General features: G+C 31.2%; 2 protein-coding genes across 2 annotated transcripts; one reads left to right on the forward strand and one right to left on the reverse strand.

Moving 5' to 3' along the window:
• Positions 1-1,008: 1,008 nt before the first annotated feature.
• On the forward strand, positions 1,009-3,227 carry LOC131612368 (WAT1-related protein At5g07050-like). The gene is made up of 6 exons (XM_058884164.1): positions 1,009-1,269; positions 1,367-1,429; positions 1,543-1,656; positions 1,743-2,154; positions 2,250-2,401; positions 2,685-3,227. The coding sequence occupies exons 1-6, from the start codon at positions 1,067-1,069 to the stop codon at positions 2,905-2,907; spliced, it is 1,167 nt and encodes a 388-aa protein (XP_058740147.1). The 5' UTR covers positions 1,009-1,066; the 3' UTR covers positions 2,908-3,227.
• Positions 3,228-12,186: 8,959 nt separating this feature from the next.
• LOC131612369 (WAT1-related protein At5g07050-like) lies at positions 12,187-14,599 on the reverse strand. The gene is made up of 6 exons (XM_058884165.1): positions 14,292-14,599; positions 14,134-14,196; positions 13,901-14,017; positions 13,374-13,785; positions 13,128-13,279; positions 12,187-12,783 (listed from the first exon to the last, which is right to left on the reverse strand). The coding sequence occupies exons 1-6, from the start codon at positions 14,492-14,494 to the stop codon at positions 12,546-12,548; spliced, it is 1,185 nt and encodes a 394-aa protein (XP_058740148.1). The 5' UTR covers positions 14,495-14,599; the 3' UTR covers positions 12,187-12,545.
• Between the last annotated feature and the right edge of the window lie 1,484 nt (positions 14,600-16,083).

Raw genomic sequence — 16,083 nt, forward strand, 5'->3', positions numbered from 1 at the left:
TTCCAAACTCACTCGATCCTCCGTTCAACGGAAGCCGCCGCCACAACTGCCGAAGTTGTTAAAGTTCTGCCTCCTCTTCTTCAAGTAAAGGAGATCCAATCCTAGTAGTATCTCCCTCTACTAATCCTTCACAACAAGATCCTTCTCCACCAATAGTCGGTTAAAGAATATTCCAAACTCTCCAGTTCTTCGGATCCACAAAATAATTTTATCGAGGTGAACCTTCACATCGACCTCCACCACTACTTGTGATACCTAGACATAAATGCTCCCCAGTCTCCAGCTGTTACAAGCTAACCTTGACATACACAGACCAAATGACCTGTTGAACATTATTTATAAGCGCTACAGGATTGAAGAGCGTTTACATCACGTCACACAAAGATACAGTATTATGCGGAAGGCGCTCTCCCATGAATGTTTTGTAATCTCTTGTTATTGAAAATTCGGAAGACTATTTTGTGTAAATATTTTGTAATCTCTTCTAATAATTTTGAAATATAATGAATTGAAAAATTGATATCTTGATGAAACATAGTGGCTTTGTTTATGCTATTTAGTATTGATTAATTTTTTTGTAAGACTATTTATTTTAGTTTTTTTATTGTTCTTTGAGATTTTTCATTTAACAAAATACAACTTTGAACATAATCTGATAAGTCTTTTTTCTTCACCAAATTTAATACTCAATCATTTAAAGTAATTACAGATATTATGAACACTACATAAAAAAGTGATGGCCATTCACCTAAAAAAATTTCCACAATAGAACAATGTATCTAATGCCATGTGGAATCCATATTGTTCACGCACAACAAATAAGAATATCCAATGCCTTACGTATTAGTATTAATCATTAATCATATTACTAAATGAAGGTCACGTGTGAGGTTGATGATGAGATCAATTTTCACACGCTTCAAAATTAATCAAAAGAGTTGCTCTATGTGAAGTATAGAGGCCTATAAATACAATACAAGGCATGACGTTATACACTTAAGAGACACAACACAAACAAATTCAAGTGTTCTTCTCTTCCTCAGAAAAACATAACATAATATTAATAATGGAAGGAGATAAATGTTGTTCAAGTTCATTTCAAAGATGCAAGCCATACATAGCTATGATTTGTCTACAATTTGGTTTTGCTGGTATGAATATAATAACAAAAGTATCACTCAACCGTGGAATGAGTCACTATGTTCTTGTTGTTTATAGACACGCTTTTGCTACCGCGGCTATTGCGCCTTTTGCTATTGTTCTTGAGAGGTATATATAAATTATATATCCATCATATATTCATCCTTATTGAAAAATAATACTTGAATCACTTTGTGATCATTCCTTCTTTCTTGACAATTGGCAGGAAGATAAGGCCAAGGATTACATTTCTTATGTTCATACAAATGTTCGTCTTGGGACTCCTCGGGTTAGTACTTTTCTCGTGGTGTTCTTTAATGGACTCGGATTCTCTGCAGTCGAATTTCTAAAAAACACTAGAAGATCATCTAAAAATTTTCTAATTTATTTTGTTTTGTTTAGGCTTGTGATTCAGAATCTATACTATGCTGGGTTGAAATTTACATCTCCAACATACTCATGTGCTATTAGCAATATTCTCCCTGCTATCACATTTGTAATGGCTGTTATTTTTAGGTATACTTTTATAAACACAATTAGTTAATTAATAATTAATAATATTATATAATTATATAATCTCATATCTTGTTTTGATAAACTAGGATGGAGAAATTGGACATTAAAAAATTAAGATGCCAAGTAAAGGTGATTGGAACTGTAATTACAGTTGCAGGGGCTATGGTGATGACATTATACAAAGGACAAGTTATTCAAATTTTGAGTGCTCAATACATGCATCATCCTAGAAATTATGTACCTGAAAACAATACTGATTCTGGTGAAAAGGATTGGGTCAAGGGTTCTATTTTCCTCATAATTGCGACGTTTGCTTGGTCTTGTTTCTTCATCCTTCAAGCTGTTACATTAAGGAAATTCTCAGCACCGCTTTCACTGGCAGCCATAGTGTGCTTCTTGGGAACACTTCAATCAATTGCAGTAACATATGTTATGGAGAGTAACCCAAATGTTTGGAACATTGGTTGGGATATAAACCTATTAGCAGCAGCCTATGCTGTAAGTTTTTCTCTTAATATCTAGATATTTTTTAAACCATATTTTGTTATGTTTATGGATGATTCTAATTGAGTTAAACATTGATGAATGAACAGGGTATAATATCATCAGGTCTTACATATTATGTTCAAGGAATTGTGATGCAAAAGAAAGGACCTGTTTTTGTGACTGCTTTTAGTCCTTTGATGATGATCATTGTAGCTATCATGGGCACTTTCATCCTTGCTGAAAAATTATACCTTGGAGGGTAAGTCCAATAGTCCATATTATAATATAAAGTTTTGCCTTTTCTTTTTTTGATCTAAGTTGTATTTATCCTAATATGATATTTTTTTAAGAAAAAAAAAAATTTGACAAATGTGAATAATGCAGCCACACTTATAATTGTGATGCTGATACATCTATAACTTTAATGTTGAATCACAAATGGACCACTTATTTAATTAAAGCATTGTTCAATTTTGTGAGAAAGATACTTTACTTTTGGTTCCATTATTGATTTATTTATTTATTTATTTTGTGATTTTCAGTGTTATTGGAGCAATTTTGATTGTAATAGGACTTTATTCAGTTCTATGGGGCAAAAACAAAGAGATTGAAGCAGAGACAATAAAAGAAGGAACCAAGTGTTGCGTAGAAAAAGGAGTGTTGGAAACAGTGATTGAAGGTGTTGAAATAAATGACATTGAAGTGCAAAAGGACGAACCTACTAAAGTTTTAAGGGTGACAATTGTTAGTGCTCCAAAAGTTTAAACGTGTAGATATTTTAAGAGATTATTATAGGTGGCTGAGAAATTGGGGGTTTTTTGTTTTGTGTACCTTCTTTATCTTCTTCATCATAACCACTACCTTTCTTTGGAAAACTTTGGTAAAGCATTTTTGGTGGTTGATTAGGACCATTAAGTGTGGGCCCGGTTGTTCATAATGTAGATTAATTAAATTTTGTATACTTGTATGTTGTTCAAAAGAAAATTATATTGCAAATCTCTCTTACAATTTGTCATGTTGCATAATCATTGAGCCTAATGCTCTGTTTGGATAAAAAGAGAAAGTGAAAGAAAAGAAAGAGGAAAGAATATTAAAAGAACGACAGTGATGAGAAAGTTAGAGGAAAGTGAAATGACTTTTTAGTTGTTTGTTATGTGTGAAAGTAAAAAGAAAATGAGAGGAAAGAAAAATATACTAACACAAAATAACTAAATTAACCCTTTTTAAAATTGAATAAAAACATTTAAATAGTCTTAATGTAGTTTTATTTTTATCATTGTTAAACGATATTTATTTTATATATACTCAGATCATGTATTACCAATTTATTAAAAAATGATTAATACAATTTTTTTAATAAAAAATATATAATGTTTGTGATGGTGTTTTTTAGATTGATATATTATGCTTCAACTCATATATATAAAATGAAAAAAAAACTTATTGGTGATAAAAAGTATACGTAGGCAAAGAAACATTTTTAAAAAGTGATGGACATTTTTGTTTTTTTTTTTACATAATTGAATGAACAGTTATTAGCATGGAACTAAAAAAAGACATTGTTGTCTTTGGCAAATTTAGAGACAGAAATGAGATTTCTAGTAATACTAGGTACATGAAGTAAATGATTTAGTGTCAAAGATGTGTGTGAGGCTAAAGGTGGTTTAAATGTGGCTGAGCCAACTGTTTTTATTCTAAGACCTTGACCATTTCCTACCATAACCTCATTTTACTCTATGTACTTGTGTGTGATACAAATTTGAACTATTAGAATTTAAGTGATGAGAAGCACTTGAATCTGCAAACCATGCCTGAGATTCCATGTTAGATGGTATCTGAAGGTCCTCCTGATGAGCTAAGAAAGTTGAGGCTTGTGTGGTGCTAGGTGCTTGATTTTTCTACTCTTCCTTAGGTTGAGTAGCTTGATTGTTCTTCTGAGGAGTTGGCTCAAAGTTCTCATCAAATCTATGCCAACACTCCATAACTGAGTGACCATACTTGCCACATAGTTGACAAGTTGGCTTGTTTCCAGTGGCGTAATTTGTTCTAGCTCTGCCTCGACCTCTGCCTTTGAAGCTTCCTCTACCTCTGTATTGCTGAGAACCATCTCTGTTGGATTTGTTGTTGTTGTTGTCATCAGAGTGAGCTATGTTTGCCGTGGCATTGGCTAGAGTCAGCTCTTGGCGATATTTGTCTAGCTGTGCCTCTTGCACATATAACAAGGCTTCAATTTCATATAGTGTAGGTGGCTCAATTTTGCCATAAACCATCATAATGAACGGATTATACCCCTCAAGAAGACCTTGTAATATGGCATCAATTTGGTCACATTCAGAGATGGGTTCCCCTACAGCCAAAAGCGCATATGCAATTACACGAATGCGAAGCACAAATTCAGATATCGAGCGGTTTGCTTTCTTTGTGATCTTCAGTTCAGCTCTTAGTTGATGAACCCTAGCTTTCATTACTGCAGTGAAGTATTTGTGCATTTGATCCCAAATTGGATATGAATGTTTGCAGGATAAAACCCTAGGTAGCACTGATTCTGAAATCGTGGAAAGGAGCCAGGTGAACCACGCTTGGTCTTGGACGATCCAAGATTCATACTCTTCAAACCTGATGTTAGCGATGTGATCTTCATCATTCTTGAACATCGAAAGAATTTGCGGATTCACGACAAACTTGTGAAGCTTGTGCGCAAGAATGATGCACTCCAAAAGGTTGACTAAGTCAACATTTATGGAGAGTGACTATATACTCTAATATACTCAAATTAGGGACTCAATGCACTCCATATATAGTCATCGATAAATTTACTTTTACTTCATCATATATAGTCACAATGCACCGTGTATCTTTTGTTTCTTCCATTCCCATTCCCGTTACACAACTTGTATAGGCACAATAATATCTAGGATGCAGATCCTCTCATGTTTTTTATCTACTTCTTCCATACTGCCACAATCTTAACCCTCTATCTCTTTTTTTTTTTCTCTCTCTCTCTCTCTTTAGAATCCATTTTATTTATTTATTTGTTTTTCACAATTTCTTATCCATTGGATCATGAGCCTGAGGGAGGGCTGAAGATACAAACAGGAGAGAATCCTTTCCCTAATATCTACTTGTGAAATAACTGGTTTAAAAGCCAGTCCTGTCGTTGTCGTCAGCACAACAACGAATTTTTTCCCAAAATACCACAGTTGTGAAATGATTCTCCCCAAATGCCACAATCTGAAAATTAATTTCCAGAATGCCACATTTTTGAACCATGTCTCCAATCCAAATGAAGACATGCTGGGGCCCACACTGACTGCAAAGCATGTCGCCATCTCAATTGGAGACATGCTATTATTTTTTATTTTTTTTCGTTTTTGTGAATTAATATATTTTTGTTATATATATATATATATATATATATATATATATATATATATATATATATATATATATATAAATATATATATATATATATATATATATATATATATATATATATATATATATATATATATATATTATAAATTCAATAAATAATTTAATTGATTTAAAATTATTTTTAATTAATTTTAAATAATAAAAAAATTAATTAATTTTTTTAAAACATAATTTATACTAGTTGTAATTATTTTTAATTAATAAAAATATAAATTAATTTTTTAAACATAATAATAATATTAATACAACTTAATATGAATAATAAATAAAAGGTCGATGGACTCAATATCAAGGCGATATTCTTTTACACAATGAAAGAATGGGACGAAACAAAAAAGATCGCCCGAACAGCACTCGCATTAGGACTGAAATGGACACCGTTGAAAAAGTAAAAAAGACAATGCGGAATCTGTCAAGGATTACATATGCGAAAAAAATATCCGCATCGGCCAAATGCAGCAAGCCCTTCTAATTAGTTAGGCATTGTTGACTGCTTTAGATATATTGTTGTATTAATATTTTTATATTTATTAATATTTATTTTTAAATTACTATCGATTTATTTATTATTCATATTGAGTTGTATTAATATTATTTACTATAAATTATGTTTTAAAAAAATTATTTAATTTTTTTTATATTTAAAATTAATTAAAAATAATTTTAAATCAATTAAATTATTTAGTGAATTTATATTATATATATATATATATATATATATATATATATATATATATATATATATATATATATATATATATATATATATATATATATATATAAAACAAAAATATATTAATTCACAAAAAACGATAAAAAAAATAAATAATAGCATGTCTCCAATTGAGATGGCGACATGCTTCATGTCTTCCAATGAGATGACGACATGCTTTACAGTCAGTGTGGGCGCATCATGTCTCCATTTGAATTGGAGACATGGTTCAAAAGTGTGGCATTCTGGAAATTAATTTTCAGATTGTGGTATTTGAGGAGAATCATTTCACAGCTGTGGCATTTTGAAAAAAAAATTCCACAACAACAGTTTCCAAGTGGTTGGAATAACTGTTTGGACAGAAATGGAACATCATATAAAAAAGCAAAATGGAGATCTAATCAGTAAACACATGCCAAACATGACGACGTACGTTTGTCAACTAAATGTTACAATACATTGATACGTAAAAACAGTTGTCAGCTACCAAAATGTTTTTGTCGCAAAGATTATTGTCAAATACGATTGTTCTGAGTTGTAATGTCTCAGCAATAATAAATAGATTTTGAATTTAAAATAATATCAGATATGATTAAGAAAAATAAAGGTAAGAGAAGAGACAAGAGAGTTTAGGTGGCCTTTATTACAATTTGAAGGGAAAGAACAAGTGAAAGTGGGAAGCATGGAATTGTAATGGGTCCTCTGTCAAGTTGCAATTCTCATGTTGGAGTCTCAACTTAAGCAGTGAGAAGCCACTAGGATATTTCAGCTGGAAGGGCTCCTTTCTAATTAACTTGTGTAGATTCTACAGTAGGTATTTGAGATTCCACAAACAATTTTTTTTTTTTTTTTTTTTTTTGTGTTTGGACGTGATAATTAAGAATTTTTAAAGAATTTAAAATTTAAAATGATTTAAATAGTTTAATTGAAATTTATTTGTTTCAAAATTCTTATATTTAGATGGAGTAGTATTAAAATTATATATTCTTCAATTTTAGAACTATTTTTATAAATTTTAAAACTTTGGGCTAAATTTAAAATATAAAAAAAAAACTAATTTGCAATTTTGAAAAATTAAAAAATTATTAGAGATTTATTTACAATTTTGAGAGTAAATTTGAATTTTTTGAAAAATATAAGAAATTAATAATAAACAATTTAACATTTACATATTGTATAATAAAAGAAGATTTCTTAACGCACCCGATGGATATTTTATGCACTACTGAATTGACAAAATTGCCCTCGTGCTGTCGTAGATGCATCTCCGGAAATACTTTCGTAAATTCATCTAATGAAGCCTTAAAACATACATGGTAATTCTTTAGATTTTCTCAATTATTTAGAAAAATCCCAAATTAATTGGAAAAATCTCATATTAATTAAGTTCATGATATATATATATATATATATATATATATATATATATATATATATATATATATATATATATATATATATATATATATATATATATATATATATATATATATATATATATATATATATATATATATATATATATATATATATATATAGAGGAAGCGTGCGATTTTCTTAATTAATTGAAAATTTTTTAAATTAAATTACAAATTAATTGAGAAAATCTCAAAATAATTTTTTAATTAATTGGAAAAATCTCAAACAAATTAAGTTCATAAAATCTTCTGTAGTTGTGTCTACGGAAGGGGTTGAAAAGAGAAGTTCATGAAATCTTCCGTAGATGTATCTACAGAAAGGGTTGAAAATAGGGTGTTCCGTAAATGCATTTAAGAAACTTGATATTTTCTCAATTAATTGGGAAAATCCCAAGTTTCACTGTGTTTTATACGCTTCCGTAGATGCATCTACGAAAAAATTCATTTTTTATTAAAATATGGGATGTTTCCGGATGTACATCTACGGAAGCTGGGGACAAAAATAAAATTTTGCGTGGTGTTAAGAGCTCCATGAGATTGGTTGAAAAATAATCTAATAAAATAGCAATTAAAATTTTTTAAATTTAAGTTACATAAAATATTTTATATATTTATATTATTTTAAAAAAATTCCATTATTTTATCTAAATAATAAATTTTGATCAAATTCTTTTAAAAAAGTATAGTCCTTCATTAAAATATTCATTCAAATATATTTTTAATTATTTTATTAAGAGGCTTGTGATGGATATAATCTTTCAAAAGTCAACTTAATATTTTGTTACATGGTTTTTTAGAACTTTTGCGTCTAATATTTTTTGTTGCTATTCAGTTTTGTCGGTATCTCAGGTGAAGTAGGATTAGGTTTGAAATTTCCTTAGCATGGCTAGCATGGAGAGCACTTGCAAACAACATAAGCAGACAAAGCTTGGCCATATGATATATTATATCAATCACAAGAATATTTGCATTTCTTATTTTCTAGTCTTTTAATAGATTTCATTTTCTTAATTTGTTTGCCTTTATACACTCCATTGTTAAATTAATTAGTAACTACTTTACATGGAATTTTTAGTCATGGTTGAAATTTGGTCATGCTAGTTAACACTCGCACTACAATAAACATTGGAAAAAGAGAAGAAATTTGAAGCTAAGGTAATTTTAAATTATTTTGGATTGGAATTTTTCCTAATTCAATCTTAATATCACATATTGTTATGTAAATTTCAATTACCATCTCACACACAATATTCTAATCTCAAACCTTACAATTATGATAAAACTAACTTGAAAAGCGAAGAGTTTACAACTACACCCCTCTATCGAGACCAACGATGAAGATTCTGATCACCCACCGATTTTAAACTATCATCTATAGGTAAGTTGTCACTTTTGAGCACTTGAGTTCTATATGGTAACATATACAATGTTTGTGGGAATCGCTTAAAGGTTCTTAATGTCCTATTCAAGGTCATTGTGGAACGAAGATGATATGTATCAGCTTAAATCCATTTCAATCAACTCCTAAATTATACGTGGCACATTTTCCTATTCGTGGTAAGGATGAAAGCATTTTCAATTTCATGAAGTTGAGGTGATAGAGATGATGTTGGAAGATGAAGATAAGTTCTTTGTGGAGCATTTTAGATATTTGGCGACAATTCTATACAATGAACACATCATCTTCGGTGTCTCATGAAAATCACGATCAGATGAGCTTTCACACTTCCTCTCTTTCATAACTTTTAAGTTTTCAAGTTCCTTTGCTAGATATATCAGTCATATAAACACTTCTTTAGAACCTTGAATCTTCTACTTGACGAAGCTTCAGATATCTTCAATTTAATCACTATCATCAAAGTGTCGAAAGGATATAACCATCGGCTTCAACAATCATCATATTGTCATCATCAAAACATCAAGAAGATTGTCAACATCAGATTAGATCTACAGTAATGTGATTGCTATTATGGTTAGTTACATTAACCTTACTTGCCGAAGAAAGTTGATACTATGAAGGAGAATTTTCAAGTAAATGGAAAAGTTGTTCATATTGACCTTTAGTGAAGATATAAGAATAATTTCCTTTCATATTCTAGGATTCCACAATGTCCTTTCTCCTTCAGAGAATCTAGGGAAACATTGTTTGCTAAAAATTTCTTGCCATTATTAGGTAGAATCCCATGTTTTCTATAACAATTTTCAAGAATGTGTCCACTCTTTCCATAATGAGAACACACTTTGTTCTTATAACCAAAATTATTAGCTCTACTGCCTGAACCGAATAAATAAGTTATAGATCTATGCCCTTTGCCCTGCAATCTTCGCGCATCACTTGTATTGATAAGCGTTCATCACAATGAACTGTATTATATTGTTTTTTTGTGTTGCAAACACCTGGAAAATTTTAGTTGATTTTTTGTAACGAATTCCTCAATAGAATTTGAGCACGAGCAATATTAAAGTATTCATTCAGGCCAGTTAGAAAATGAATGGAACATGTAATTTCATGATGATGCTTACCATTACTAACTCCAGTTGTGCAAACACAACGATGAGGCTATGAACAAACGTGTGTAGGCAAGTAATCTTTAAACTCCTCTAGCAAAATCTTAAGAGAGGTTAAAGTTTCAAAAACAGATCTAGATTACTGATTTAATCCAAAGATCTCACATTGTAGTTTAGAAATTCGAATGTAGTCATCTTGATTAAATCTATCTTTAAGTTTATCCCTTACTAAGATTATTGATTCATCCACAGAATTCATGATTCATGAATGAATCAACATAATACAACGAAACAAAAAAAATGAAGAAAAAATATTCAATTGAAGTATCTGAATTATCCAAAATTTTAAATTTCATAGAAATTTTGAATTACTTCATCCAAACATGCTATACGACTTCTTTTATACATTGATAAGAGATGAAATGCAATAAAGCTGCCCAATAGAACTCCAATGTACTGGATATAAGTTTGAACCCAATCTTAGAATTCAAAAAATATCAGAAGATATAATTTTCAAAGGGAAATAGACAAAAGAATGCAAACTGGTAAAATTGATTTTGGTTGTATTGAATCAATAGTGTTACAAACTTTTATTAGGGTAGTTAGAGCATTTCCAATATTTTCATTGTTGTGTTTTTCTCACCGGATTAATTTATTAATTAGTTTTACTTTTTCGTTGTGTTCTAGGCCCATCGCAAGGGCTTAGCAAAGAGCAAAGCGCAATATCTAAGGGAAAACAAACACGACAAATATAGATGATATGATACTTTCCTGAAGAAAAAAAACAATGATCAAAGTCATTGGTTCTATATTATTTTCTATCTCTCTCCCATCCTTTACATTTCAGTTGCAAACCAACCCCTCTATTAAAGCGAGGACATCGTGCCATTTGGGGAACTTCATTCTCGTTTGGAATATTTTTATTTACTTCATACACTAACTTGAACGTTGTAGTGCTAATTGCAGGTTTTTACCTCCCCGCATCAGAACCAAAAACCCACTGCTACTGGATATTAAGATCATCCCTTCCGACCATTAGTGTAAAACAAGTATATGAATCCAATCTATATTATAATATTTTTTTCAGAACCATAATAATTATTCAATGGCTTAAAATATGTGTAAACAAAACTTTCACCAGTTCAAGTTATCACATGATTCTTTCAACCACAAACCAAGAAAGTTATTGCAACAACGAATTAAAGCTTCATAGGTTGGAATTGGATCAAAAGAATCTAGCATTTAGGCATGACAACAGGGCGGGTCGGAGACGGATTTTATCTCCCCAAACTCAAATCCGAATCCCCACTCAATCCCCGTTCTCCATCCCAAACTCAAACGGGGATGAAGAATTAAAATCTAAACTCGTCCCAAACGGGTTCGGGTATCCCCGCAACCAACCATTACGTAAAATCAATTTTTTTAATAAAATCTTTACTTTTTCAAAAATCAAATTACTTTATAAATAATAAAATAAAACAATCTCAAAAATTTTCATACACATTTTAAATATTTTAAATAATAAATACAAATCAAATTATCAAAATATAATTCACATATTTAATAATATAAATTATGAAATATAAATAATAATGTACATAACGAAATAAACGGGGCGGATTTGGGGTGGGTATTAGTATCCCCATTATTTGACCCATCCCCATATTTTATAATCGGGAAAAACACAAACCCGAACCCAAACCCAATCAAAGCGGATTTTCTCCATCAACTTCGAACGGATTCGGATGGGTACCCGCGGATATGAGTTTTATTGTCATACCTACTAGCATCATAGAAGAGCGATCAAGAAATAAAAATTGTTCTTCAAAATGATCGCTTTTTTCATTAATTGCGACACGATGATTTTTTCCGTGGAGCAAAAAAAATTAACCAACAATGTCCCAAGGTTCTTGTTTAAATAAATGCATAAACTCTTGTACCATTACAAAAAAAAAAAAAACATAATTTCCATTGAAAGTAATGCAAACAAGTAGGATTGATTTTTGTTGTACTAAATGAAGAGAGTATTACAAGTATTTATAATGTGAAGTGGATAGAGAACTAGTAACTAATTAACAGAAAAACAAATGTTAACTAACTCTACATTAACCTAAAAACTCAGATTATTATCTGCACCTGCTGTCCACACCAAATGGTCTTAATCAGCCACCAAAAATGCTTTAGCTTAGTTTTCTCAAAAAAAGAAAGTAAAGTGATAATGATGAGGATGCACATCACAAAAACCTCTCCCAATTTCTCAACTCTACGTGACCCTTTTTTCATTGCACTTTTTTGTTATTGTTATTCTTCTCTTAATAATATCTACACGTTTAAACTTTTGGAGCACTAATAATTGTCACCCTTAAAACTTTAGCAGGTTCATCATCCTTTTGCATCTCAATGTCATTTATTTCAACACCTTCTTCAATCACTGTTTCCAACACTCCATTTTCAACACAACACTTTGTTCCTTCTGTTATTGTCTCTGCTTCTATCTCTTTGTTTTCTTTGTTTTTGCCCCATAGAACTGAGTAAAGTCCTATTACAATCAAAATAGCTCCAATAACACTGCAAATCACAAATTAAATCAATTAATCAATAATGCATCATATTTTGTTTTCGGTTTTATGATAGATGTATCAGCATGAAAGTAAAGTATCTTTCCCACTAAAAATTGATATGCTCATAATTCATTGAATTGTATTGAACAATGCTAGCTTTAATTAAATAAGTGGTCCACTTGTGATGCAATATTAAAGTTATAGATGTATCAGCATCACAATTATAATTGTGGCTGCATTATTCACATTTGTCACCTTTTTTTCCTCATAAAAAATATCATATTAGGTTAAATACAACTTAGATCAAAAAAAGAAAAGGCAAAACTTTATATTATTATTATATGAACTTACCCTCCAAGGTATAATTTTTCAGCAAGGATGAAAGTGCCCATGATAGCTACAATGATCATCATCAAAGGACTAAAAGCAGTCACAAAAACAGGTCCTTTCTTTTGCATCACAATTCCTTGTACATAATATGTAAGACCGGATGATATTATACCCTGTTCATTCATCAATGTTTAACTCCATTAGAATCATCCATAAACATAACAAAATATGGTTTAAAAAATATCTAATATTAGGTGGAAAACTTACAGCATATGCGGCGGCTAATAGGTTCATGTCCCAACCAATGTTCCAAACATTTGGCTTAGTTTCCATAACAAATGTTACTGCAATTGATTGAAGTGTTCCCAAACAACATACTATGGCTGTGAGTGAAAGCTGTGCTGAATATTGTCTTAATGTCACAGCCTGAAGGATGAAGAAAGAAGACCAAGCAAAGGTAGCTACTATGAGGAGAATAGAACCCTTGACCCAATCTTTTTCACCAGAATCAGTAGTGTTTTCAGGTGCATAATTTCTAGGATGATGCATGTATTGAGAACCCAATATATTGATAACTTGTCCTTTGTATAATGTCATCACCATAGCCCCACCAACTGTGATTATAGTTCCAATCAACTTTACTTGGCATCTTAATTTTCTCATGTCCAATTTCTCCATCCTAGTTTATCAATAGTAGAGAAAATAACACCAAGTTAATTCATTTTATACCAAAAACATAAAAGGAAAATACAGGAAGATATATCATATATGAGAATATATATAAAAAAAAATACCTGAAAATAACAGCCATTACAAAAGTCATAGCAGGGAGAATATTGCTAATAGCACATGAGTATGTTGGAGATGTGAATTTCAACCCAGCATAGTATAGATTCTGATCAATCACAGGCCTAAACAAAACAACAAAATTTAGAACTTTTTCAGAAGAACTAACTATAGTGTTTTTGAGAAATTCGACTGCAGAGAATCCGAGTCCATTAAAGAACACCACGAGAAAAGTACTAACCCGAGGAGTCCCAATACAAACATTTGTATGAACATAAGAAATGTAATCCTTGGCCTTATCTTCCTGCAAATGACAAGAATTAAGGAATGATCAGAAAATGATTCAAGTATTATTTTTCCTATATACCTCTCAAGAATGAATGAATGATGGATATATACCTCTCAAGAACAATAGCAAAAGGAGCAATAGCTGCTGTAGCAAAAGCGTGTCGATAAACAACAAGAACATAGTGACTCATTCCGCGGTTGAGTGATACTTTTGTTATTATATTCATACCAGCAAAACCAAATTGAAGAGAAATCATAGCTATGTAAGGCTTGCACCTTTGAAATAAGCTTGAACAACATTTATCTCCTTCCATTTTACTAATTCTAAGTTATGGTATTCAAAAACTAGCAACAGAGTTGTATACAGAGGAAGAGAAGAACACTTAAATGTGTATGTGTTGTCTCTTGAGTGTAAAACGTTATGCCTTCTATTGTATTTATAGGCCTCCACTTCACATAGAGATGTTATGAGAGAATTGTCCTGAAAACATCAATTAGAGCAACTTTTTTGATTGAATTTGAAGCGTGTAAGAATTGATAACATCATCAAACTCACACGTGACCTCCTTTTAGTAATAGGATTAATAATACGTACGACATTGGATATTCTTATTTGTTGTGTGTGTGTATGCATGAACAATATGGATTCCACGTGGCAATAATTGTATTGTTTGATTGAGAAAATGAATTAGGTGAATGGCCATCCATTTCTATGAGTCAGTTAGATCACACTCTATGTGTTAAGTCATGTGGGGCAACACTCACCTATGAAAATTGTTAGAACATGAACTCGGCTAAAAGAAATGAACAATAAATACAAATAATGAACACACCATGTTTAGTTAAAAAGTTTGGTAACAATGTAATATCCATGAAAGATTATCAGTTATTTACATTGAAAAAGTTTGATTTTACACTAAATTATAATATTAATTTTTGTTCTGGGCTTACTTTTTGATTTGGGCTAACTAGAGGTCTAAAGAATAAGACTCAATCTAGAATGTCCATATAGCAAACAGAAAAACAGTTGGGATCTCGTCAAAAGTCAAATACTTGATTTTAGCTATTAATGTATCTTTCTTCGCGTGATCTGATTGGGCAACTCTCTGCATCTCACACCAGATTAGAGGAAGCACTTTTAACCAACTAGCGTATATACGTCCAATGATATTCCATTACAGGTATTATCTTACTCTCACTCTAAAGGTACATCTCTATTATTTAACTGACTTGAGCGTTAGAGTGTTAACCTTGCACCGCCACACTGGAAGAGCTTCTTCCCTTAGCATTACATATTTATAGTTCCACCTCAAAACAAAAACAATGACGTTGTCTGAGAGAATCGACATTTGATTCCCTCGAATTCCTGTGAAGATAACCATTTCTTCACCACTTCTCCACCGATATTTGTTCTACTATATCTCTTAGTCGATTATATTCAAACTATGGCAACGTCAAAATCCACTCGACTATATGCTCAACCGAAAGATGTCGCTACTGTTGCGATGGTTAACACTCTTGATCTCGTCGAAGAGGCCCTGCCTCCTTCAACAAAAGAAGTTGATCCAATCTTAGTAACTTCGCCTTTTAATATGTATCCTTTGATTCCAATTTTTCCGACCATCATCTAAAGTACTTCCCAAGTTTTGCCGATCTTTAAATCTCTTCAATAACTGCTTCATGGAAAAACTTTCAAATAGCTTCCACCGCAACCACATATCCTTGGTCAAGAGATGCTTCAAAGCTTCCAACTCCAAGCTGGTCTTAGCATGCAAGGAGCGAGAGAACTACTGAAGAACATCTACAACTTGGTGCGGCAATAAAAATGACACTTCTTATCCGAAAGATTCCTCAAGATTGACAAAAACTAGTACGCTCCTCAAAGAGACCAATCCATGCATGA

The sequence above is a fragment of the Vicia villosa genome, linkage group LG6 (genome assembly GCF_029867415.1).
Source record: "Vicia villosa cultivar HV-30 ecotype Madison, WI linkage group LG6, Vvil1.0, whole genome shotgun sequence".
Classification (NCBI taxonomy): Eukaryota; Viridiplantae; Streptophyta; class Magnoliopsida; order Fabales; family Fabaceae; genus Vicia; species Vicia villosa.